Source organism: Triturus cristatus, chromosome 1_1 (assembly GCF_964204655.1).
Source record: "Triturus cristatus chromosome 1_1, aTriCri1.1, whole genome shotgun sequence".
Classification (NCBI taxonomy): domain Eukaryota; kingdom Metazoa; phylum Chordata; class Amphibia; order Caudata; family Salamandridae; genus Triturus; species Triturus cristatus.
The window spans coordinates 1,272,680,119-1,272,705,246 of NC_140579.1; the positions used below are offsets into that span (position 1 = coordinate 1,272,680,119).

A 25,128-nucleotide genomic window follows, 5' to 3' on the forward strand; every position below is an offset into this window, starting at 1 on the left:
TCCATGTTTGGTATTACCCTATCCCCCACTCCAGGAATTCGAGCAAACGGAACATAGTTCGCATCAATTATATATGAGTGGACATTTTTTAGGTAACGCTGCACCGCTGCCTTTGCTTGAAGCATTGACAGCCAGCATTATTTCACTGTCTATTTTCGTTTTTTGAGCGAGTGATTGCAGCTACCGAAGCCGTTTGCACAACCCCTTTCGCGGCTTCATCAGCCAATGAATTCCCTTCAACGTGAACGCCATCGCGTTGATGACTCAGTGTGTGTATCACATGAGTGTTTTGTAGTCCGTTTCGTAACTGAACTACTTGTTCCCAAAGAATTTTATGCTTGATTGTGCCACCTTTTGCATCTTTGAAACCATTTTGAAGCCAATTCTGTAAATATTCATTGTAAGATTGAACGCAGTACAAAGAATCGCACGCTATGAGTGTGGAGAATTTGAGATCCATGTTTTCAAGTGCCATCTCGAATGCCTGTAGTTCAGCTCGCTAAGCTGTACAATCTCCTAGAGATTGCGTTTTAGTGACCATTGGTCTGAATTTGGCATCGCGCATACGACCTTTAACGATTGCGCATGCTGCACTGTAAGCTGGTTTACTCTCCGCAGCGGGTTGTGCAGATCCGTCAGTATAAATTATAAATTCGTTCTGATCAAGAGGGAGAATTTCAGTAGGCAGAGGACATTCGTGTTCGTATTGCAGGAATGCTTGCGTTTTCATGTTAGGATCAAAAACATATTCAACATCAGTTGCAGCAAAAGAATTAACCCATTGTATCCATCTTGGATGTAAAGCCTTTGCATTCGGAATGCTAGCTTTAGTCACTGCCTCTAAGGCTGTTACAGGAGTCACGACCATAATGCATTTCCCCTGTGCTAGGGCTCTTTCTTTTGCTACTGCGGTTTGAACTGTTAGAATCTTTTCCGTAGAAGTGAAGTTCATTTCTGCTTGTGTATACAAGTGTGATTTGTATGCAATTGGTACTTTTTCACCTTTGTTAATAGTTAAGTAGGTGAATCCGCATTGACCTGGAATGATTCGGATCACTAAGTTGCGTACATTTACGCGTGTTTGTAAGTGTTTAGTTGATAACATGTCTGTTTGAAGTGAACGCTGAATTTCTGTTTGTTCTTGTGTCCAAGTTGTGGTTTTGAAATCAGGTTTGATTAATTTGTAGAGTTTTCACCCTCTCTTCGTGGTTTAGAATGTATGTTCTTCCAAAATTCAGGAAACCCAGAATCGACTAAGTTTTTCAGCATTTTCGGGGGTTGAAGCAGCGTACACTTTTCTAAAAAGTTGGCTGCCAGGGTTTTGCCTTCACTTGAAAGTTCATATCCTAGGAAAAGGACGTTGAGATGGGCAATTCTGGACTTTTTAAAGTTGAATTTGTAACCCTCAGAGGCGAAGCCCAATATAATGGTGTTCACCCTGTTCAAGTGTCTGTCCAGGTCATCGTCTGTCAGATATATATCATTGCCATATGACAATACCTCGTCATCATAAATTTTTAGTAACTCTGTTACTCTTGCTGAGAATAACCCCGGGCTGTTTTTGAACCTCTGTGGGAGTCAACAAATTGACAACCATATAACAAATTCCCTCACGAGCTATATTTCTTATCATAAAACTTAATTGTGATAAGGGAAAGAAAGGGCTAAAAACAGTGATGCACTACACAATCAAAATAGTTATTTTCATTTTTTTTAAAAAATTTTATTACTTCATCAATTTTATGTTTACTCCTTTTTTTTAATAAAAAGATTAAATACATTTCTTTTCGTTGTCAAAAGATATTCTACTTTACAATTTCTTTTATACTTAACTATCACTGATTCTATTCATTACAGTGAAAATGCATCATATCAATTTGTCAAACAGTAATCCCTAGGATACACTAAAGTAAATCACTAAAGAACTGTAAATCTTCCCACAATCTCATATACATACACACCAAATCACTCCACACTCATACACCTTTCACATACAAATAAGAAATTCACAAAAAAGAAAAAAGATTTTTTGTATGATGAACATCGGAGATATAGAACAAACAATCTCCTATAACCAACAAGACAACTGCAAAAGCAGGATGGTAGTGTCAGCCACTGACACTACCATGATTTTTATATAATGCTGGGGCCTGGGCCACTGCCCATTTCCTGGCAGAAGTATAGTTTAAATGTGCTGGAACATCGTTGGAGAAGGCTGACATAATGATGTCTTCGCCATGTGGGCACTCCCTGACAAATTCTGGTGGCCAGTCTTGTTCTGCTAGAAGTATATCATAACCCTTTGAAAGTCGCTCCCAAAAGAGTGCTTTCACTTTTCTTATGTCTCCCTCCATCCGGAGTGTTATTTCATATAACCTATGCGGAGAACTAACCCCGGTATCTGCAGTTTCAACTTGATGTCCTCATTCAAGTCCACTGTCTCCAGAAGCCCCTACAGGTTCTGGCGAGCTACTGTAATTTCTGCTGCACTGTCCAACATTGTCTGAGCCCCTTCTCCATTCTTGAGTTGTGTTCTCAGTATCCTCGGCATGTCTGATCTTCAGACCTGCTACCTTCTTTTTGGCAAATTGAGGTTTTGGTTTGTTTTTCTGAACGTGTTGATCGGCTTTGGACTTTACGCGTTCTTCTTTGTTCTCTGACCGTCCTTCTTTTGGATGTCTGTGATGATATCTTAAAGGTACGAGAGGAACGTGTATCAGTATCTTGATACCTGTCAGGTTTTCTCAAATTATCCCTATCCCTGAGGTTGTACCTCCTTTCACAGGGCTCCTTTTGTGGAGAAGACCTGCCTCTGGAATGAGAACGCTTCTCTTTGGAATACTGTTTGCTATTTTCCGACTTCTTTTTAGAAGAGGTAGGAGTGTTTTTAGTAAAGACCTTATCAGGACTTTGACACTTGTGGTTTAACTGCTTTCCCTCCCAAACTGTGTCTGCCTAATTCTTCATAGGATTTTTTAATTATTCTGGCTAGTTCTTGTGGTTGTTCTGTTACATCAAATTCCCTTAATTTCTGGCGGATTGCCACTGATGCTGCTTCTCCTTTAATATTAGATATTATTGTTGAGACCTGGTCGAAATTTTTCAGTAACTTCATACCTAAATTCAGTGCAGGCTCTGCCCCGTATTAGTTTTGAATCTGTTTCAGGACATCAGGTATTACCGCCATAGACGGAACACCATGTGTTTTTGTGTAGATTGCAGCAAAGACTGTGCCCCAAGTGGTGCAGTCTTACAGATGTGGTGTGATCCCCATTGGTAAACTGATTGTTAGAATTCTATGTTTCTCATAAGGGCTGGTATTGGGAAATACCGCTTCGATTTGAGTAATTTTCTGAGCTATCCAGAACGGAATGTTTTCATGTTTTGTTGGCATTTTACCCATGACTGCGTGTAAAGTCTGTGGAGTGATTTTTAGTGTATTGCCCTGATGAGGGGCTGGATTTTGAATTGTTAACAAGGGCCTCAAACAATGGGACCAATGATGAATATACCAGCACCTCCCCCCTCCTTTTTTAGGAAGGGGCCCAAACACCAGAAGAGGGAGAAGGAGAGGGGTAACATGGAACGATCAAGAGAGGCAAGTACACACTCGCAGCATGACAAGAGAGCAACCCGGACCCAGCACAACGTATCACTGGTAATCAATCTCACAGTTCTCACAACAGACCAGGAGAATCTGTTGAATAAAGGACTAGGTTTCGTTCCTACACCCCCAATGGACATCTTCAAACTAAGATGTGAACTGGCTGAATTTTGTAGAAAAATCTAAATAAAAGCATTCTTTATGAATAGAGAAAATGAGGGTCCTAAGAGCGACACCAACCTTAAACTGAAATCAACATTTTGTCCACCTAATCACACCGTTCCAGTAGAGATGCAAGCTTTTGAACAAGCAACAATGAAAGAAGTGGAGAACATCAAACCCACAGCCAAGAGAAATTTTGTCAATCTGACAAAGAAAGAACAGAGAGCGATGGAAGACTTACGAAAAAACAAACATATGGTGATCAAACCGGCGGATAAAGGGGGAGCGATCGTCCTCCTAAGCAAGGAAGGATATACAAAGCAATGTCTAGACCTACTCACCAATCAGATTCTATAAGAAAATCACCATAGACCAAACCAGGAGACTTCAAACAACGAATGACCTAATGGTAGAAGAGGCAGAACTTAATAACTGGGTCTCCAAACAAGAGGCTGACTTTCTGACAACAAGATCACCAAGAGTACCTTACTTCTACTCATTACCAAAAACCCATAAGAAAAGAATACCACCACCCGGACGCCCTATCGTCTCAGGGATAGGGTTTGTATTAGAAACTTTATCTCAATTTGATGATCAATTTCTCAGACCACTGGTACAAAGCACCCTGACATACCTCAAAAATACACGAGATCTCCTGAACCAACTGAAAGGCCAATTTTATGATACTAGAACCATGTACCTCAGATGACTCAATGTAGAGAGTCTCTACACGAGTCTCCCGCAACAAAAGACCTTCCAGACGCTGGAAGACATTCTATTCTCTGGAGAGTGGAACTACAGGACACAGACACTTTGTCATAGAGTGCTGTAGATTAGCACTCACGGAAAATTATTTTGAATATGAAGGAACTCTCTATGAACAATGCCACGGTACTTCCATGGGAAGTATCTTCGCCCCTAGTGTGGCAGGGATATACGCAAGTAATTTCGAACAACAATTCATACAAACCCAAGATAACCCTTTTCAGACACAAATATGTTTCTGGCGACGTTACATAGATGACGTTATCATGATATGGGAGGATTCCCATGATGCTTTGTTGGAATTCTTATCATGGATTAACAGCAGAGACGAATGCCTGAAGTTTACTTGCACATCGGACAAGAAAAAATTGGACGACTTAGATATTACGATCTACTTTGAGAATGACACCTTGAACCCAAGACTTTTTACAAACCCACAGTAAGAAACCGCATTCTCTTACAATAGCTTTCATCCTCGTCCTCTCAGGGACAATCTGCCATACAGTCAGTTCCTACGGCTGCGACATAACTGTAGCACCCTGAAGGATTACAGAGAACAAGCTCTAGAACTGGAGAACAAATTGGAGATGAGAGATTACCCAAGACAAATTATCAAAAAATGCCAAAAACGAGCTCGGAACCAGCTGAGAGAGAGCCTTCTAGAGACAATACCAAGAGAAACACCATCGGATCTACTAACCTGTGTTACCACGTACAATACATCTACAAACACAGTTAAGAAGACCATAAACAGGAACTGGAGGATCCTGACGTCAAATACTCTACAATGGCCAAAAACGAGATTTTCCAACAAAAGAACACAAAACATAAAGGATCAACTAGTGCATACAAGACCAATACCAGTAATTTAATAAACAAAGCCTCACTACAGTATGGAACCTAAATCCCATAGTAGGACACTACCCATGTGCATCATGCATGGTGTGCAAATTGACAAAAGTAACCAAGAAGTTACAACTCCTACCCAATTTCATCTGGACATTACGCCAACATACGAACTGCAACACTACTCATGTAGTATACATGATAACGTGTCCATGTGAACACAAGTACATAGGAATGACATGCCGGAAGGTGAAATTACGCATAGAACACAAGAGCAATATAAACTGCAAAAAAGTCACCACCAAGATGAGCAAACATATCGAGAGTAACCATACAGTAGATGATCTAAAATGGGTTGTTTTAGAGACATTATACATGAAAAACAATGCAGAACGAGTCCTCTTTGAGAAAGAACAACGTTTGATTCATCGTCTGAAAACTGACAGCGAGAGATTGAACGACTATATTCCCTGGCACACGTTAGTGTAGTTATTCCATTAAAGGTCACTGCAAGAGGAAATGATAACCAACTAGTGGATCCGTTACATATTTACACAATGACCAACAAAGGAATACGCAATTCATTGATACCAAGATATAGATTATGGAGAACTAATGATATAGATTATGGAGAACTAATATCCCACAGCCTTCAAACACCAGTGTAAATATTCCACAAAGGGTCATTATAAGAGGATAGAATAACCAACTAATGGATCCATCACATCTCCAGAATGACCAACAAATGAATAGTCGACTCATTGAGATCAAGATATTGACTATGGAGAACTAAAAAGCCACTGTTGTCTCCCCTACCCCGCATTAGAAGTACTGACCCTAACTACCTACCTTCTCAGTGATTTTTACACCGTGCAAATAACTGCATATGTTGTCTCACTGACTCGCACCATTTGAGTTGCAAACAGAGCGCGTTTATAACTCTAACGCTCACCACTTAACTTTACATAATTTTGATAGACTGAATAACATGTATCTATACCTTTTATTTCTACACAATGGCTCTACCATTTGCCTGCGATTTATCACTGCCATTACTTTTTCAACTAATAATTGACATTATAAAGATTATAAAGATAAACCGCTAAATTGAAACAAGATTCTCCTCTTTAATGTCTCCGTAATGGTTATTCACTAAACAATTTTTTGAAGAAGTATCCAAAAAACCATGGCCATTGGTGCCAATCATTGAGACATGTTAGTTTTTTTTTTTAACAAACGGCATCTATTTGAATACGAGCCTTACGCGGCGCCGTGTTTACCGGGATGCCGCTTGCAGAGACAGAACAAGTCGTTCACAGATGAAGATCGGTAAGCCGTCTGAATGCACACACGAGGCCTTTGAACTTCCCGGTAAGACCAGATATAACCAATATTTTTGTCCTCACAGAAGTAGAATCTCCATCGCTCGACGGCACCCCGATGAAGGGAAAACAAGATAATCATTAGGTAAACATAACTACGGGTCACTCCATAGTGCAAATAACCGCATATGTTGTCTCACTGACTCTCTCCATTTGAGTAGTAAACCTTTGAAAAAGTAACTGTAACAGCGCTTATTCTGAACGCAATAGGACAGATTAGTTTTAACAACATAGGGAAGACTAAAAAATTACCATTAGAGAATTTCTTCTTTTTTCTCTTTTAGTTAGTTACTGAAGATCTGACAACGTATAACAGAAGTGGCCAACTAATCACTTTATTTAGGAGCCGCAATGAGCCCCTAAGAACGCTCAGTCCTGACGAAAGCCTTAAGACTATTCAAAAAAAGGTTGAAACATGTTGACTTACTAGTGCGGTACACTAGTAACTGGGTCTACAGATGCACCAAATAACTGTTTTAATTTCTCATATTGCCATTTTTTCAAATAAAAATTTCTCCTCTTTTTGGTGATGTAGAGAATTTTAACCTTCACTACACCTGAGCACCTACACGCCCTCTTTTAATTTCTGGACACTACTGGCAAATCAGTTGGTCTACCTCCAGGTGGAGGACAGCATGTACTATCAAAAAACCCCTATGATGATGCTGTAACAGTACACCAAGGCGGAGAACCAAGATATACCGCCAGTTGCCTGTGTACATATTTGAGGGTTTTTTATACTGTCCCAACACGACTTAGACTCTGATTTCACAGGACAAGTGATTCATTCTCCCCCTCCCTGATTGATTATAAAATGTGAATACCCATCTGATGCTTCTAAATTGTTCTACCCCAGTGTACCTAACCTAAGTGTAGTACGAGGTAAGGAGTAGGTGCTGTTTTCTAAAGTATAGCTAGCTATAGTTTAGTTTTGCCAAGAGTTGCCAAGTTTCTTTAAGTTCCAGTCCGCTCCATACCTTAGAATGTGCGAGGTTGGAATCTCTTTCTGGGACTCTATATCGAACACCCCGCAAGGGGAGTCAGAAACACTGGAGCTGGACTCTCTGCGAGGAGGACGACAGCTTTTGGTCAGCGCATCAGGCTGGAACTCTATCTCCTTCCGAACTTGCTGTGGCGAACCACAAGTAGGCAGTCGAACTGGACCGTACCGGAACCATGGTTTGCCAGGGCAACAAGTGCAGGTATATTTATACCTTGAAGGTGTTGAGGAATGCCTGCATTGACGTAAAAGTCGGGCATCGGAACGTCATGAATGAACCCCTAAGGAATAAATGTTCATGCATAATAAATGAGTTCTTGGAGAAATCAATATCCAAGCAAGGGAAATTCCTAAAGGCTTAAGAGTCTGGTTTTCCAAGAACTCTTTGTGACGTGGATTGGCGGATGTAGGAGACCATGCCTGTATTTGGTTAGCATGGACAATGCCTAAATAAGGGCAATATGAATTGTACCTATATAAGGGCATAAATCGGGAAACCTATATATGGAATCTAAATCTACACACAACACTAGATGACTGAAGAATCTCCCTTGGAGTAAAGGAGTTACTCCCCTGCAAGGCAGGTATCAAAGACGCATCTGAATAGTTTGCATCTCCGAAGCTCCCGACGGCCTCCAAAGAATTTTGCAACACAGGAGATGGGTTTCCGTGGTCTTAGAGTTTGATTAGTGCCCACAGCAAGTCTGAGGCCCGTATCCCTCGTGGCAACCGTGCAACCTGAACCCCTTGACACCGCGTTAATTTGCAGAAGCATCAGCTTTCCAGCGACTTGTGCAGATGAGCTTTGGGTTACTTGTAGCCCTGACCCCGAGCAGCAACTCCACCAAAGATTGCCCGCCTACACTCCACAAGTGTTCCGTGAGCTGGCCCTTCGCGATCCTTGGTCCGTCGACTGGTGGGTCCCTGTGAAGGCAACTAACTTTAATTGGGCTTACCTGGTTGCTCCAGACGTGCCTGGACTCTGCTTCACTTGGGGAGTCCCCAGGACCTTGCTGGTCCGCACCAAAGCATCTTTTCTCTTCCTGCATGGGTTGCTGTTGCCAAGGCTTGTTGTGTTCAATACGAGCACCGATACCGTAGCACTCTACATCCTTCGTGGGACCTCTCGAATCCAGCTCCTGGTCATCGTCGACGCCTCCTGGTCCTCGAGTCAAGCTGCACCTCTTCGCACCTGAAACACCTGACATCAGTGGGCATTCGTCTATTGTGCCCCTGGTCACTGGCAAGTGACCCAGACTCTGTCCCCTCTGCTTTCAGGTTCTTCTGATCTTCGATTCAGGCTTGGATCACACTGGACACTTTTCTTCTTCCCGACAGCAGCACTTTGCAGGAGATCGCCATTGAAATCAATGACGATTCCCGACACCATTTGACACCTATGCACCCGTATTCCCTGGGTGAGGTAACTAGAGTACTCCGGTGCTCCCGTGGGTGCTGGCCCTAGAACCCCCAAGTCTAAAGGGGTTTGCTCAAAGTCCTCTCCTAAGTGTCCTTAACTTCTGAAATTCCAATCGCGACTTTCCCGTAGAATAGTACGGGGCTCGCGCCTGTGTTCTCACACTGCACGCGTCCCCCGTGGGTCTCCTGTGTCACTACCTTGGCAGGTTCCTTGGGGTCCCAGCGATTCTACGTGCTCTAGGCACTGTGTCTAGTCAAGTTGTGGTTCTTCTACCACTTTCTTAATATATGGTTTGGTCCGCCCCTAGGGCCCATTGTATATTGTGCTATTTACTGTCGTTTTAGAACGGTATTATTGTGTATCTTGGACTCTAATCTCATAAAGAGATTAGTAGTGAGTGTTTAGAAATAAATACATATATTTTATATATACCTTGTGTGGTACTCCTTTCATTTAGTGATTCAAGAGCTTATAATCTGGTAAACCAAGCTCCTTTACTCTCCTTCAAGACTTAGCCTGAAGGCTGCTCTCCATAGCTACCACTAGGATAGCTTTCAATAAAGGTTGTCTTTAAACCTATCATCAATAAGGGTTGTTTGGAATGGTACAAGGTGCCCAATATAACTAGTGGACAGCATATACCAGGCCAACTTCTCACAAACCACAACATGAGAACCCCCCTCCCATTGCACTATAACCATCCCCTAGCCTACTCGCCACTCCTACATCCACACCAACATATACAATATATTGCTACACCTTTAGTTCCTTGTTGCATGTAGTTGAATAGTTAACCTGAGTCCGTGGCATCTGCAGTAGATAAGGGCTCCAACTGCAGTCCCTGATAGTCCGCCCATCGTTTCCTAATTTTGAAATGTTTTTGTGGGCATCCCCTTGCCATGAAGATTGGGATTTCCAACCCCATACAGAAGTCCAGGCCATTCTTCCATTCGGACAGAGAAGGCGCAACAGATGCTTTCCATAACCTTGCAATGTCTCTTTTTGCCAGTGTAAATCCTAATCACATAAGATGGCGTTTATAGATGTTGCCCCCAACCCCGTCCATAATATGGAAGAGTACCAGCTGTGGTGAGGAGGGGAGGTCCCAGCCCAATACTTCTGTAAGACAAACCATAACGTCTCTCCAAAACTTTGCAAGGGGGGAGCAGCGCCATATTGTGTGCATTAGAGTTCCCTCCTGCCGCCCGCACAGTGAGCATACAGGGGAGGCCACAGGCCAGCTTTCCAGAGCCTAACTCGTATAATATACACGATGAAGGTACTTAAACTAAATGAGGCATAGGTGCACCCCAATTGCAGCTTCCCGCGGGAAGGCCAACGCCTCTGTCCAGTCCTCCCCCTCCAATGGGCCTGGATCTCCCTCCCATGCCTCTCTGAGTTTCTGGAGCGTGGTAGAGCTATGTGTAACCAGTGATTGATACATTTTGGAATTTTTATGGTCCTGGAGATCTCCCATAAACACTTCAGCCTCAACCGGGGTAAATTCAGGAAGGGTCTCCAATCCCGCAAGACTGGGGGAGATAGCATGTCAGAATTGAAGGTATCTATAAAATTGAGTCTTTGGCATCTGGAAGTCCCGCTGAAGGTCAATTTTTTCAATGAATTTAATCAATATGTTGGTGTATTTCTCAAATGGACAAACATGACTCACATGGCATGAACTAAGGAAATGTTGCCGATGTATGTGTTGTGTCCAGCAATACCAAATGTGTGGGTCTTCCTAGGGAATGGAGTCTGCCCAATCAATTATGTAACATTAGCACATATCACAAAAATGTGTCACAATCACAGTTTATAGTGCACTATTTGATGACAGATATCAAACTCAGGATTATATAGAAAGTATAAAACCTACATAATTTCTAATTCAGTACAACCCAAGGAATCTATCGGTGCAACAGACATCCTATGCCATCATGGGCTGGTCAGTAGAACACACGGAACTTGACGTGAGACCAATTTTAGGGGAAAAGAATTCTTCAAGATATAGTCAATTTTTCCAGTCTCTGTTGCGAAGAACATCTCTCAGCCTTGACGGTCCCCCAATTTTGTTCCTCTGGGTCTACTAAGCATGGGGGTACTGACAAGTATGTGTCTTCTATAAGTTCAAGGTGCCCACAGGTAATACACCGTGTGCAGTACATTATGAAAATCTGGAAAGCAACCGCAAATGAAATACTGGTTTTAGCTACCTATATTATGGTTGCTGGTATCACACTTGGGCTGTATGGACACTATGAGAAAATGGGGTGTATTATATGGTGTAGTTGTGTAACCTCATTGTGTAATACACTTACAGGACGCTTGTGTTTCGTTTAACAACCCTCCAGCTCAATACTGGGTAACTGGGGCTCTGAGCAGCAAGGCGTACACAAAGGAACAAGTGTAAATCAATTAAAGCACAACAAAACAATTGAAGAAATCATTGTTACCAAAGAAATTCCACACCAATTTATAAAAATAGACTGTACGTTTATGTATTTTTAGACACTACTATGAAAAGTTTCGAGAAAGATAGAATTTACAAGGTATAGTATATTAAAGTATTTCCATTCAACCACAAACTAGCATTGGCAAATTCAACAAATTTGACACTTAAAAATGTTTGCAATAAAAAGTTTGAGCTAGCTGTAATGCGGTCACTTTAGGCGGCTAACTCCAGTGGGAAACCAGTCATGTGGAACAGCAAGGTCCTCAAACGGTTATCTCAGCAAGTGAAGCGGTCTTCGGTCAGTTCAAGGCACATTTATGCTTTGCCAAGAAATTGGTCCTGATGCAAGGTATGAAGGATGCTGAAGATGTTTAGCGGACGCTGTGGATGCGGTCAATGGACATCTTGCTGCGACTACTCCTCGGTCCAAGAAGAGGATCAGGCGATTCTGGTGACAGGGTTGACGTCTTTCGAAGTCCTCTTGGTAACAACAGAAGTTTAGCCACCACTACACTACCGGTCGCCCAGTATTGCAGTCACAGGCTAGTCCTTCCTGGGTTGATAACTCATCCTTTGGGGGCCCCAGCTGCAATCTTGCAACATTCCTGGGCTCAGCCAAATCTGGTGCAACTCTGTATGCCAGGTCCTGGTCCCTGGTGCTGCACAGTGGTGGTTGGTGGCAAGTTGAAGATTCTGGGCCACCCACTTGTCCCTGTGCTTAGCTGTTGTATCCCAGTGCTGTGAACAGGAGGTCAGCTCACTGACCCATGAAGACTCTTAGCTTTGGCTGGGCTCTGTAAACGACTTCTCCTCGAGCAGGATACAGCAGGAGCAGTCCCTTTCCTTGCTAGCCACCAGGTGAAGTCCACACCAGTGAAGCCTCACTTTGCCAGTTCCACAGTGCAGCAGGGCAGTCCTTCCTCGGTCCTTCTTCAAGTCCAGGCAAGATCTAAGATCTTCCTGGAAGGCTGGATTGTAAAGGTTCTGGCCCCCAGGAGGTTATTCAATTTTTTTAAACGTTGTAAGAGCACACAGGGCACTGGTTCCCCCCCACCACCTGGTGCATCTCCTAGGGCTATCATCGGCCGACTCTTCAATGATCAGGGTTCAACATCATCCTATAAGCCACCCCCACAAAAGGGCTGTTGTGCTTTGAGGGACATCCCATCTCAATGTTCTCGAACTACATGCAATGAGTCCAAGATCAATGAAAATCATTCCTTGCAGTCAAAAGACTGCTCCGAGACCTTCATTTTAAATATAGCCTACTATTTCCGGCTAAACTGCGAATCGAATATAAAGGGAAGGCCTTGTTCTTTTTTTCTGAGACGGAGGTGAGCAACTGGTAGGATTCCCAGGGACAGTCAGTGCGTGTTTGGTTCCCTTAATGGAGTCCCCCCCGCTCAACGAGTACAACTGCATCCGACTGTGAACGAAAGAGCCTACAAAAACAAAGACCCAGGAATGGAGGAGGGAGTCCAGGACGAATCTGGATCTGCCCCGAGAGAACGCTGCAGGCCTCGGAGACGGTCCCGGACTCAGATGGAGCCATGCAGGATCAGGCGTGGTTCCGACCTGCCCTGGGGGGCTGAAAGACTGAGGCAACGATGCACCGACACATCTAAAATGGACAGATAAGTAATCAATTGGGTGAAGCATCACTGGGAGAATACAGTGAACTATATGGAAGGTACGATGCACAGAAAGTGATAGTGTGGGAGATCATCCTCCTACACACCAATACTTGTCGGCGGGGGGTTTCCCCCTCCCCCCCTACCCCCCCCCCCCCAGAGGTTGGTAATGGTGTGAGGGGCTAGAGGCCTCTGCCTCGCACCCCACCGGTTGTCCAACCACTAGCACAGCACTTAGTTTCCACATTCTTGAACCACATACATGTAGAATAGATGATCATAAAGATGTGGATGTTTGTTATATTTTGTTTAAGGTTGGGGAGGGAAATGGGGCGGCATACACGATTCTTTTATCTCTGTGCTTGGGAGAGGAAGGGATTGGTAGACCTGCCCAAGGGGAAGGGGGTTGTTGGGATTGTTCAGGGTGTATTTGTTCTGGGAAGGTTTGCTTTGTTTCTATTACTCCCATGTCAACTTGTTCAAAAGGCATTGCTGTGTGACCCCCACTGAATGATATCGGGGTCAAGGCTGGGCTGGGGAGGGCAAGAGAAGCGGGGAATGTATTGTGATCCATGGCTCCCTCCGTAACAAAATTGATCACATGGAATGTCAGAGTATAGTACAGTTTCAGAAACGAAGACATATGTTGGTTTATCCGAAGCGCTATGGGGTAGCAATTGCATATTTGCAGGAGACACATTATATGGGGGGATTCACTGCCATGTGTGTGGAAGAGATGGAGAGGGAAACCCTTTTACCTGGGTTTTGCACGGGGCCCTTATATGGGTGGCACCAGGCCTCCCCTTCCAACACTTACATCACATGACAGACCCCGAGGAGAGGTATGTTATCCTGCATAGTACATTGGACGGAAGGGAACTATGAATTTTTAATGTATATGCCCCTAATAACGACTACCCCTCATTCTTCCCAGAGTTTTTGGCGATGGCCGCACCCTACTTGGGCGCTACGGTCATATTGGCAAGTGACGTGAATTGCGTGATGAACAGAACCCTGGCTCGGGAACCCCTATGCACACATACTAAACCCCGGATGATGGAGACCCTGAAAGAATTTTGTTTGCAGGGCATGCAGTTACGTGATGTGTGGAGAAATCGATACCCTGCAAAAAGATTGTTCTCAGGTCATACCCTGGCAACTGGGACTTTTAGTTGACTGGACTATTTCTTTCTTTCGTCCAAACTCATTCCTAAGGTGGAGGGGATAACATATCTTCCCAGATACATCTCGGATCACTCTTCTGTCCTGTTGAGTCTCCGGGACATGCCGGACCGCCCAGCAATACCCTCATGGCGTCTGCTGGGGGAGGCGGCGTTAGACTCTCTCTTTGCAGCTGTGGTTTTGGAGGTGTTGACACGTTATTTCGAGGAAAACTTGGGGTCGACCCTGGAGTGGGAGGCCATGAAGGTGGTCCTTTATGGGGTTTATATAAAGACCGCATATGGGGTGAGATGGCAAGTAGAGCAGGATATGAAATATACTGGCCACCAAATTGCAGTGACCGGTCAAATTCAAACATTGGTGCAAGAAAGTAAGCGGGGTCCACCATCTATCTATGTAGTGTTCTGATGTAACCTCTCACACAGGTGACACCACTATGGAGCACAGTTTTATTAGTTTGAAGCTTCTCCTCAAAGGGTTCTCCTGGTGAGAATTTTTTTGGGCCATCGTTTGAATTTGACCAGTCACTGAACTTTGGTGGCCAGTATATTTGATTTCGTACTATTTACATCATTTTTTTTTTTGTGTGTTGAGTGACTAATTTATTGGTCCTGAAGAATGCCCCTGAACCTGGAGCGGGGTCATAGATGGGCAGAAGCAGGTTGACTGACTGTAGGTGTATATTTGTTGCTAACTCCTAGTCCTCTTTCTTATTATCTTGATCACAGGGGACCGCAGAATAAATAGCTATTAGCACCCAGTAGATAATTGTATCTTACTTTCTCTGTGATATTGCACTCTGCACCCCACCACCCTCTGCCTCATCCCTCAAAAAAACACCTCAGCTCCTCTTCAAACTCTGGAGAGTTGTAGCCCACACCAATGACCTTGCAACCTTGGTGTGAGGAGGGAACCCAACGATGAAGCATGTCCTTCTCGGGTGAGTGAGGGTTATTGTCCTAGAAGAGGTTTCGCCTTCAGTTTGTGGAACATTCAGCCACAACACCCACACCTTACTAGTGTTTCTGTGCTTTTCTTTTCTCTCCCCTTGTGACTAAGCATATTTTTTGTGAGTTTGTAATACTGTTTTCTTCTCACTTTGCAACACACAACACAGTACAGGTGACAGGCATCTTGCGGCCTCCGTGGCATAGCTAAACCTATTGCCTCGCAGGGCGGTCCCTGACTTTGCCACCCAGATGCAGGGGGGGGGGGGGCGCCAGTCGCCAAAGGACTTGTTCTCGCGGGGAGATTGATAGTCGACAGATGACTTGCTCACCACCGCTTGCCCAAAAAAGAGTGCCGCCAGGGGCAGACCACTCACCCCACATTCCCTTACCTATGCCCCTGTGGGGCCTCTCATGTCCATCGCAAAGTACGACTGGCATTTCTCTTTCACTTCCGGTCCCTCCTTCCAAGATCCTCGCTCTCCTCTGCTCTGGCCAAACACAGAGGTAGAAGGACTCCGACTCCTGTACTTGTCATCACCAGGCCTGCTTCTGGCACCTGCTGTGAGCTGGACCCTCACACACTCTCTGTCCGTCAGTTGGCCTGTGACGTGGCCCCTGCTGCTACTCACTGAAGAGGTAGAACAAAAATATTGGTTCTGTTGGGAATGCGCTTAGTTTCAATGACATTAAATGTGTTTAGAAAGCTATTGAAAAATGTACTTAATCACTTTTATATACACACACATATAGAAAACATTAATTTGAAAAAACAAAGATGATTTTCCTTTTAAACTATATTTGAATCCACATAAATATTATTACAGGACTGACCAAAAAACATTTAAATCACAACATATATAGTGACCAACAGTGCATAGTAACATAACAATCAACATACATAACATCAAACTGAATATACACAAATTTAAACAAATATATGTATTTTTAAATGAAGTTGATCCAAAATAAATTGCATATGGCACCACAACATATATCTTCTATTTTTCAAATGGTGAAATTGCATGGATCAATCTGATGAACAACGTCGACGTTTCGACCCTAGGATAATGTGTAAGTTTGTACGCATCAATGGCGGGTCTTCCTCAGGACAATAATCTAAATGCTCGAGCATTTCTTGTCCGGCGTGTTGGGAACTGGAAGCAGATTCATTGCGCTCCTAATTTCGGTGATCGCCTTGACGGCACCGTCCCCTGACCTGGGATTGTTTAATCTCTAAGAGTAAATATTGAACACACGAAGAGAGAAGTCCATTGAATTTACCGTATGTAACACTAGGATTAATTAAGTTTCCTAGCCTTCAGGCTGACATTTAGATTATTTTCCTGAGGAAGACCCGCCATTGATGCGTACAAACTTACACATTATCCTAGGGTCGAAACTTCGACGTTGTTCATCAGATTGATGCATGCAATTTCACCATTTGAAAAATAGAAGATATATGTTGTGGTGCCATATGCAATTTATTTTGGATCAATTTCATTTAAAAATACATATATTTGTTTAAATTTGTGTATATTCAGTTTGATGTTATGTATGGTGATTGTTATGTTACTATGCACTGTTGGTCACTATATATGTTGTGATTTAAATGTTTTTTGGTCAGTCCTGTACTGTAATAATATTTATGTGGATTCAAATATAGTTTAAAAGGAAAATCATCTCTTTGTTTTTTCAAATTAATGTTTTCTATATGTGTGTGTATAAAAGTGATTAAGTACATTTTTCAATAGCTTTCTAAACACATTTAATGTCATTGAAACTAAGCGTATTCCCAACAGAACCAATATTTTTGTTCTATGTACACACCCAGGTTCTGAGGGTCACTGGGTTACCCCATTATTCTTTATGACTCACTGAAGAGGGGCAGGTGAGTAGCAGCAGTGCCTCACAGATCAGAGAAAAGTGGCAATCTACAGTGTGCCAAAGTGCATGCACCAACATCCTGGAAGCAATGGCTGCATTAGGGATACCTACCGACAGCATCTGTGACATAACGACTACCCCCACTTCTAGCCATCAAATGATGTCATAGAACAATGACGATCTTCCTGCTTTCAAACCGATGGCACTGGATCATTCCACACACTTAAAGGACACCTACAGCTACCGTGGCATAAAATGTACTTCTCTGGCGCAGAAGTCGAAAACAAGACAAAGAGATTGATGCGGTTTCATTTGATGGTGTAACAGTTTTCAAACAGTCACAGGGAATGTGGTTCGCTGTTCAAATACAACACTAATCACAGATCACTCATTTTCCACCAATGGCCAACTTTGACTATGAACGCTGCTTCCTCTATGACAAGCCAGGCAATGCTTGGAAGAGTTGACAATATTAATGCACGCCTCAGAGACCTGGCAAGCAACTACATGATGATGCAGAAGAAAGTCTGAGCTATCCAAGGGTGTGCCTCAGCAAAACTCAGGGAATTGGGGATGTTGCTACCCAACATACTTAACACTGGGCGGCTCACCCGTAACATTGAAGTCAATGGCATCTCACATTGAAGCCACACTTCAGAAATATGAACTAAATAGTGAACCTGTGAATTTAATCTCGAGTCACAACCAAGGCTACCACTCACTCCACCAGGCGATCTATCTGCGTCCAGTCTGGCATGTGCAGTTGTGCCCTGCCCCTCACCACTAGAGATGGAAGAATTAAACAAGGAAGAGAGGGTGAAAGGATCTTTTCACACATGTGCAAAGTCTGTTGGAAAAACCAGTCAAAATGCAAGATACAAATTTGCAGCCAGGCTGAGTGATTATGGGGACTCCTTCAATCATAATTGTGATAAGTACTACTAAAAACCAACAACAACCCTTCATCCAATCATGGTTCGCATTTTGTGTATGTTGGAACACCGCTCTCCTTTCACCCAGTGCAATATTCATTGCCAATGCCACTCAAGAGGACTATATTGTTCATACCAAAGTGATTGTCACCAAATCTGGATCTTGCTATTGATCAGTTGCCACACGACCTAGAAACACTGTCTCATCCAGTTCCCTTAGAGTGTGAGCACCTGTGAAATGCATAACATTCTTAACATTGAAGCACTCTTCAAGAGCACAGGATGTCTCAAGAACAAAACAATGTGACCTACTATACCAACTGTCCTGCACTGCCCTGTCATCGCAGTGTCACAGTCCGCATGCAACAGAGTCAAAAGCTGGTCTCCAACATTCAATCAACACCTTTCTCCTTTTGAATCCCCGAAAAGGCCTGCAACTCTCATCGTGCTGCTGAGAGTCAAGGATTTATGAAACTGGAACTCATACAGTTTCAAACGAACTGCAAATGCCCCCAGGGGAGAAAAACAACCCCCAACGCCCCCGTACCCCCCCCACCCTCAGAGAAGAAAAAACTGCAGAGCAGAAAGATATGCTGGACACAGGAAGGGACAAAACTGACAAACAGGAGCAGAAAATATCCAGAATGTAGAAACACCAGCCCAAAAACAAAACCGTAACAACGCAAGCAACAGAGGATACAATGTTGCTAGATGATCCTTCAAGTTCAGCACCCCTTAAATAGCAAAAGGTCAACTGGATGACCTGTAAGTATTTGGCATTATCGGTTTGGAGCAATACTATTCACGAAAAGAGAAAAAACGACTTCCTCCCAAGGAAAAACCTGGCCCTGAATTGATCATACCTAAAGTCTAGTGGATCAGGGAGCCAAGCGGCTAATGAGCTGAAATGCGAGGACTGCAATGGTCGCCACCGCGGAGCTCGATCCAGCTCCAACTGACTGATGCACAAAAGGTGCAATCCTTCATCGGCCACCAAGGATAACTGAGATCAAGACACCATGGGCAGACCCCAAACAAGCATGCTCTCCCAATGCAGAGCAGCATGACTGAAATCCAAGAACTGCCAGAAACCGATAAGGCGGCTGAGTAAACAAGGCAGGTACAAATAGAACCTAACAGACCTAAAGTGGAAGAACTTACTTGACTCAAAAATGCTGACCTCATAGAAAAAGACGAAGGACCAAACACCGCATGTATTCCTTATTGCAGTAGCCTGAAAGCCCACATAACCTGATGAGGGGCACATCTGCGAGGACATGGGTTTACAGAACACTGCAATCAAATGTGAACATCAACTAACACCCATGGTACACAATCTGCTCAAAAATGGACCTCAACTAAGATACCATCACCGCTGGGTCAAGAGACTCTGCTGTTTTTACTGCACCTAGGACTTTGATGGTACAAAAGGTTTCCTTTTGTCACTTTCAGTGCTGTTGAAGTGTTTCAAAACTGCATCAGAAAAGCCTTCTCGGCCACATGGGGGTCATGAATGTCCGTGATTAAATCTGCTGAATGCAGAGCCCAAACTGATAAGCTGCCTTCATATATTGTCGACTTGAAGACTCTGCAGTGTTCCTACTACATGCAGAAGCAGCATTCTGTAGAAGGTCTTCTATCCCTCTTGTTTTTCTGTGCCCACTGGGCTACAATTGAAATGGTTCACTCATTTGATGTACTGCCCTGAAGTCTTAAAATGGTGCCTGTGTGGGCAAGGCCCATCTATACTACTTACTGGAAATTAAGGTGAGTCTATTGCTGATGTCTTTCACTTCTGTCAAAATTAGTTCTGAAAAGTTCTATTAACTCTATCCCATTGGAAGCTTAATGCTGTGTTTGGTGGTGAAAAGTGGGCCTGAGTTCTTACATGACAACATTTGGGAACAGAGAAGAGGGGGAATGTTGACATGTGAGCTTCATGGCTGTTGCACAATTTCAACATGAACAGTCTGACGCTAAAAGAGGCAGGAATTCTCAGGTTTTAAATTCGCATAATCATGCCACACCCATTACGTGCGTCACATGACCTTGGCACACAGGTCAACACTTAATTTAGATGTGTGCTTTCTAATTTTTTATAAGCAACATAAGATCTCAGTTTAGCTTTCTGTAGCTTTAAACGTCATTCTCAAATATACGTTAAAGGAAAAATACAGTTCCACTTGATTTTTCCTCCAAACCTCTGTCTTTGGAGTTACTAAATGTCTGCAAGTATGCTTTGATTTTAATACCACAGGAATCACTTTATAGATGACATCACATTGTGGCTTTTGAACCAAATGACTGACAAATGGGTAACGTTTGAGCACTGTGGCCATCCTGAATTTTACTAACACTTATTTTCACTAACAATCCTATCAATGAAGTGTTTTGTTGTAATCCAGTAATTCCAGTAGCTGCAGTGAGGCATGTATTTGGTTTGGCAAGTGTTCATTGAGGACACAAGTAAAGCTCCAAAAGCTCTACAGTGACAAATGTCTCTATGAATGAGATTGTCTAGAGTGGTCTTTCAATATGCATTCAAGCCCCTAAGAAGACAAATGCAACGTTTCCTTCCGTCCAGCTCAACACAGCCGGAGGTACCGACGGATAGAGCGGGGCCTCTTTCATCTGAGCGGATGCCAGGTGGGGTGAGGCGAGACCCCCTACATTGAGGGGATTTGAATACACTCCACGTATATTCGGGAGTGTCCCAGTACCTCCATTCAAGTAGGTCGTGTTTTTGTTTTTCTTTTTCTTTTTCTTTTTGGATTATTACACCAATTAGCAGTAGCTTGTTTAGATCTGGTCCTGACGAAAGCCTGATTGGCACCCAATCGTAAGGCTGAAACATGTAGACCAACCTTAGGACAATAGCAGTTATTATTTCAAACTGCTTCCTGCACTGTTTTTAGTTACACCACTCGGTCAGTTATGAATAAATTAGTTGTACTGACCCAGTAGTTGTTTTTAACATCTGCACTCACCTACTTTGTTTTTCATGCACTGCTTCAATACCATCGACCACTCTTAACTATACGTTAGCGACATCATACTATACCAGGGGTTGTGAATTTCATTGCTTTCCCTTGGTTTCATACACCATACGTTTCTCTGGCACAAGAGTTGTGTGTATGGCTGAATCCTAGATGATATGCGCTATTCGTAGTGGCTGATGGGATTCAATATCAATGTCATTGCTCACAATTGTGCTTTTTCCTTCTTAATTTAGGCGTTGTTCTTTGCAATATTTGGCTCCTGCATTTTGACCCTGGTTACTTTTGGTTGTTATTGCATGTAAGGTTAAAGGATTGGTAACCACTGGGTCGGTAAATACATTTCCCTTTGACCCTCCTTTTAAAATTCATTGTTGAAATGGATATATCATATACCTTACTACTCACAAGCTGTCAGACCGATTGAGGGAATGAATGAATTGTGAAAGCTGAGCTGCAAAAATTGGCAGATGGATCTTTACATGGTTGGAGAAATAACTTGCATGATGCTTAGTTAATTTTGAGCAACATGACTTTGACAAATACAGAAACTCTGTTAATGCAAATGTTGACACCAGCTTTGCAGAATCAGCTTCACGTGGCCACTGACAATATCTTGTACTGCGAGACAACTCCCCAAGCCATAGATCCATATTGGGGCACCCCAGAGGCTGCAGGTCTTGATTTACATGCTTTACAGATCCACAGTCTGAAATCCAGAGATACAACTTTAATTGAAACCCGGTTTGGAATTCAGATCCCCTCAGAGGATTTTGGGCTTATTGCTCCTTGATCGGGGCTTGCCTTAAAAGGCATCCAGGTTTTGGGAGGGGTAATAGAATCTGATTACCAAGGAGAGCGAAGTGATATTGTAGAACAGTGGAGACACTGATTTAGTAGTGTAACCTGGAAATCGAGTTGCTCAGATTATCATCATGCCAGTTAATGGAGGAATTGTTAGGAAGGGGACTGCCCCAGCCCTTCTTACTATACGAGTAAAGGGAGGAGTTGGCTCCACTTATCAGAAACCAGGAGCCGAAGGATGGATCGAATCCCCATACCCTCCTAAACCCACTGAAATCATAGCTGCAGGAAAAGACAACATCCTAGTTGTAATGAGACCTGGAGAGGATAAATGGGAACATGTGCCTGCTGATAAATGTTATTTGCGAGAATGAATCGTACTTATTTGTTCTCTGTTCTTCTAGATCACATCATGGTATGTTTATTTCCTGATTGCAGTGTTTGAAGAGTATTTGGGTGTGTTCGGAGGGGACCGGGAAGGTCCAGGGATGCCCACTGCCAAGGGACTCAACCGCCTGTTTCAAACAACATTATTACAGCAACCGGAGAACATGGGGACCTATTTGGCGCATACTGTGCTCAACATATCCCATTTCTGTATGCAGAAGTTCGAGAGCACCCTCAACGTTATCTCTACCTGTTTAGTTGCAATACCTACTCCTGTTGATGTTCTGTTACACATCTTTAATACTACCAATGCTCATGGTGGTGGAGGAGAGCAGTGTCATAACATACCTCTCTTTATACATATTGTAGATTTTGCCTGAGATAAAAGGAAATCTGTGCAAAAATATGACTCGTATGATAAAATACTATCTTTGTTGGAGATCCTTGTTATAATCTTACATGAGATCTTACTGAAATAGGCAAGTGCCAGCAGCTGAAGCTTGACAGCTCTATAAGGAACATCTCTACAGAGCAATGTACAATGTGTCAATTACTGGGTGATAGTGTGTGTACAACTATAAATAACTATGTCTTTCAAGCATATAGTGTCTCTTGCTAGCCACTTTAGGCATGTTAAGTTAGCTAAGGGATGGCTCTTTTCGTATGGCAATACGTCATACACTTACATTGTAGCAAACCTGATGGGTGAACCATGGGTCTTAACACGATTAGGACTTATGATGTTTCCTCTGCATTCAGCTTTACGTTCTCGCTATGCTAGAGATGCATTTCAATTGTCTGAAGACGTTGATTCTCTTATTACCTTGCTATTTAAAACCAAATATATTAGTCTAGCTATGTCCATAGTAGAAGTTCCTGGGTTAACTGTGTATAATACTAGGATAATAAACAAACTTGCATGTTTAATTGTGAAAAATATAAATGAAACTTCTACTGCTTTGGCTGAATTGCTATTGGATGTTCAGGGAACAAGAAAAACTGCTTTACAAAATAGGGCTGCTATTGACTATTTGCTTCTAAAACCTAACCATGGCTGTGCCGATTTTGAAGGATTGTGTTGGTTCAATTTGGATGACCATTCCACAGCCATCCATTTGCATCTTAATGCATTGCTTGAATTAGTCAAGGGCATGAAGCAGGATGTGGACAAGGGGTGGTGGGATTGGTTATTTGGATGGTTGCCTGACTTTGGGCAACTTTGCTATATTTTAAGTGTCCTTTTCGTTATAATGTATATTTTGGTATGTTATGGTTTGTTGCTGTATGCAGTATATGCCTAACTTTATATCCTTGTTTCGTCCTAGAGCTGTAACTTTTAAACCTATGAGTTATGGTAATTATTAGTCAATGGTCAAGGGGAAAAGTGTAATGCTACAGGCAGTTATACATTGTTAGATCATGTATTAACCATTGACTCCATTTTGCCTTAACTCCATTTTGTAAGCACGGTTTCATCTTGTGTCTGACCATGCCTTTCAGCTGGGAACGCAGGCAGGCTCAGGTTACTTGCGTGCACAGGTTGTTTGTTTCTCACTTCACCGAGCGAGAGAGATAAGCTGCTAGAACATACAATGTGGGATGCGTACAGAGTGCAAGGATGAGAATGTGAAGAATCCTGCCTCAGAACTCTCTTCAGAGCCTAGCCAGGTATGTTGAGTGACCTCAACGCAAAGAGTGTAGGTAGCACCTACAGCGCAGATGAAGGGAGGGGGAGCTTCTGGAAGTCTCTCTCTGTTAGTAAAAAGTATAAAGTCAGAGACTTCTTGGCGCTTTGACAGGAACTCTCCTGGGGAGAGGATGTGCTGCTCAGGGCCTTCTTTGTCAGCCCAGTTGATATCTCCTGCCTCAGACTGTCAATGGGTTCTCCAATCATACTGGCAAGGATGATGCCAAACAGACAGCCGGTAAAGTATTCTAATTTCTAATTACTTATTCTTGTGAATATACATTTACTACATTCATTTATGTTGCATGTATATTATTGCCATTTGATATATGGGAACTCGCTGCAATAAATATTAACCTTTACTTCGCAAATGAGTGTTGAACTTTGTTTATGTTGTATTTTGGTATTCTAAAGTGTGTAGAGTCCTATTTTGAAGAGTGTTCATGTTGTGTCCTGGTTTTTTGAAGTCCTGCCAAGGTGCTCTGAAGAAAAAGCAACACCATACTCTATATAGAGAGCCAGCTTCCTACGTTGGTGGATCAGCGGTGGGGTCTATGACTTTGCGGTTGTTGATACCACTTGGTCAATAAGTGACGACATGAGTAAATCCAAACATTGCCTTTAGTTAATTTGCATTTTTTTTAATTGGTTAATTTTTTCTACATTGCCAAAATTAACTGATAGGGCCGTGGTTAATTCCCTGTAGTTTAAAACTGTTTAGGATTTAAAAACGTGCTATAGATAGGACTAGGAAACTTGAGTTAGGAATTTTTTCTAGTTTCCAAAAAGTTCCCAACTTTCGTGTGATAATAAAAACAGAGGATGTGGTTAAGGAGCTCAACCTTAACCCTTACCTGCTGCTGAAATATGCTCAGTCAAGGACCCTCTGTAAAGGGTACAAAATAAAAACTGGCTCACACCCTACCATTCCAATGCTTCAGAAGCTGTCGGCAGAGTATAGGCTGGCCCATCCTTCAGATGAGGACGTCAACCCTGAGAACCGGGATGGAACGAGTGAGGCGAAAGACCTAGACTTGCCCCCAC

The 25,128-nt window shown here is 43.0% G+C and overlaps 1 protein-coding gene across 2 annotated transcripts in view; it reads left to right on the plus strand.

Moving 5' to 3' along the window:
* LOC146871944 (PAT complex subunit CCDC47) overlaps nucleotides 1-24,455 on the plus strand; it is a 636,305-nt gene extending 611,850 nt beyond the window's left edge. For both annotated transcript variants that reach the window (XM_085652333.1, XM_085652340.1), the window contains exon 13: nucleotides 22,449-24,455. In XM_085652333.1, the coding sequence (XP_085508459.1) occupies nucleotides 22,449-22,655 (207 nt within the window). In that variant the 3' untranslated portion in view covers nucleotides 22,656-24,455. The remainder of the gene's footprint in view (nucleotides 1-22,448) is intronic.
* The last annotated feature ends 673 nt before the right edge of the window (nucleotides 24,456-25,128 follow it).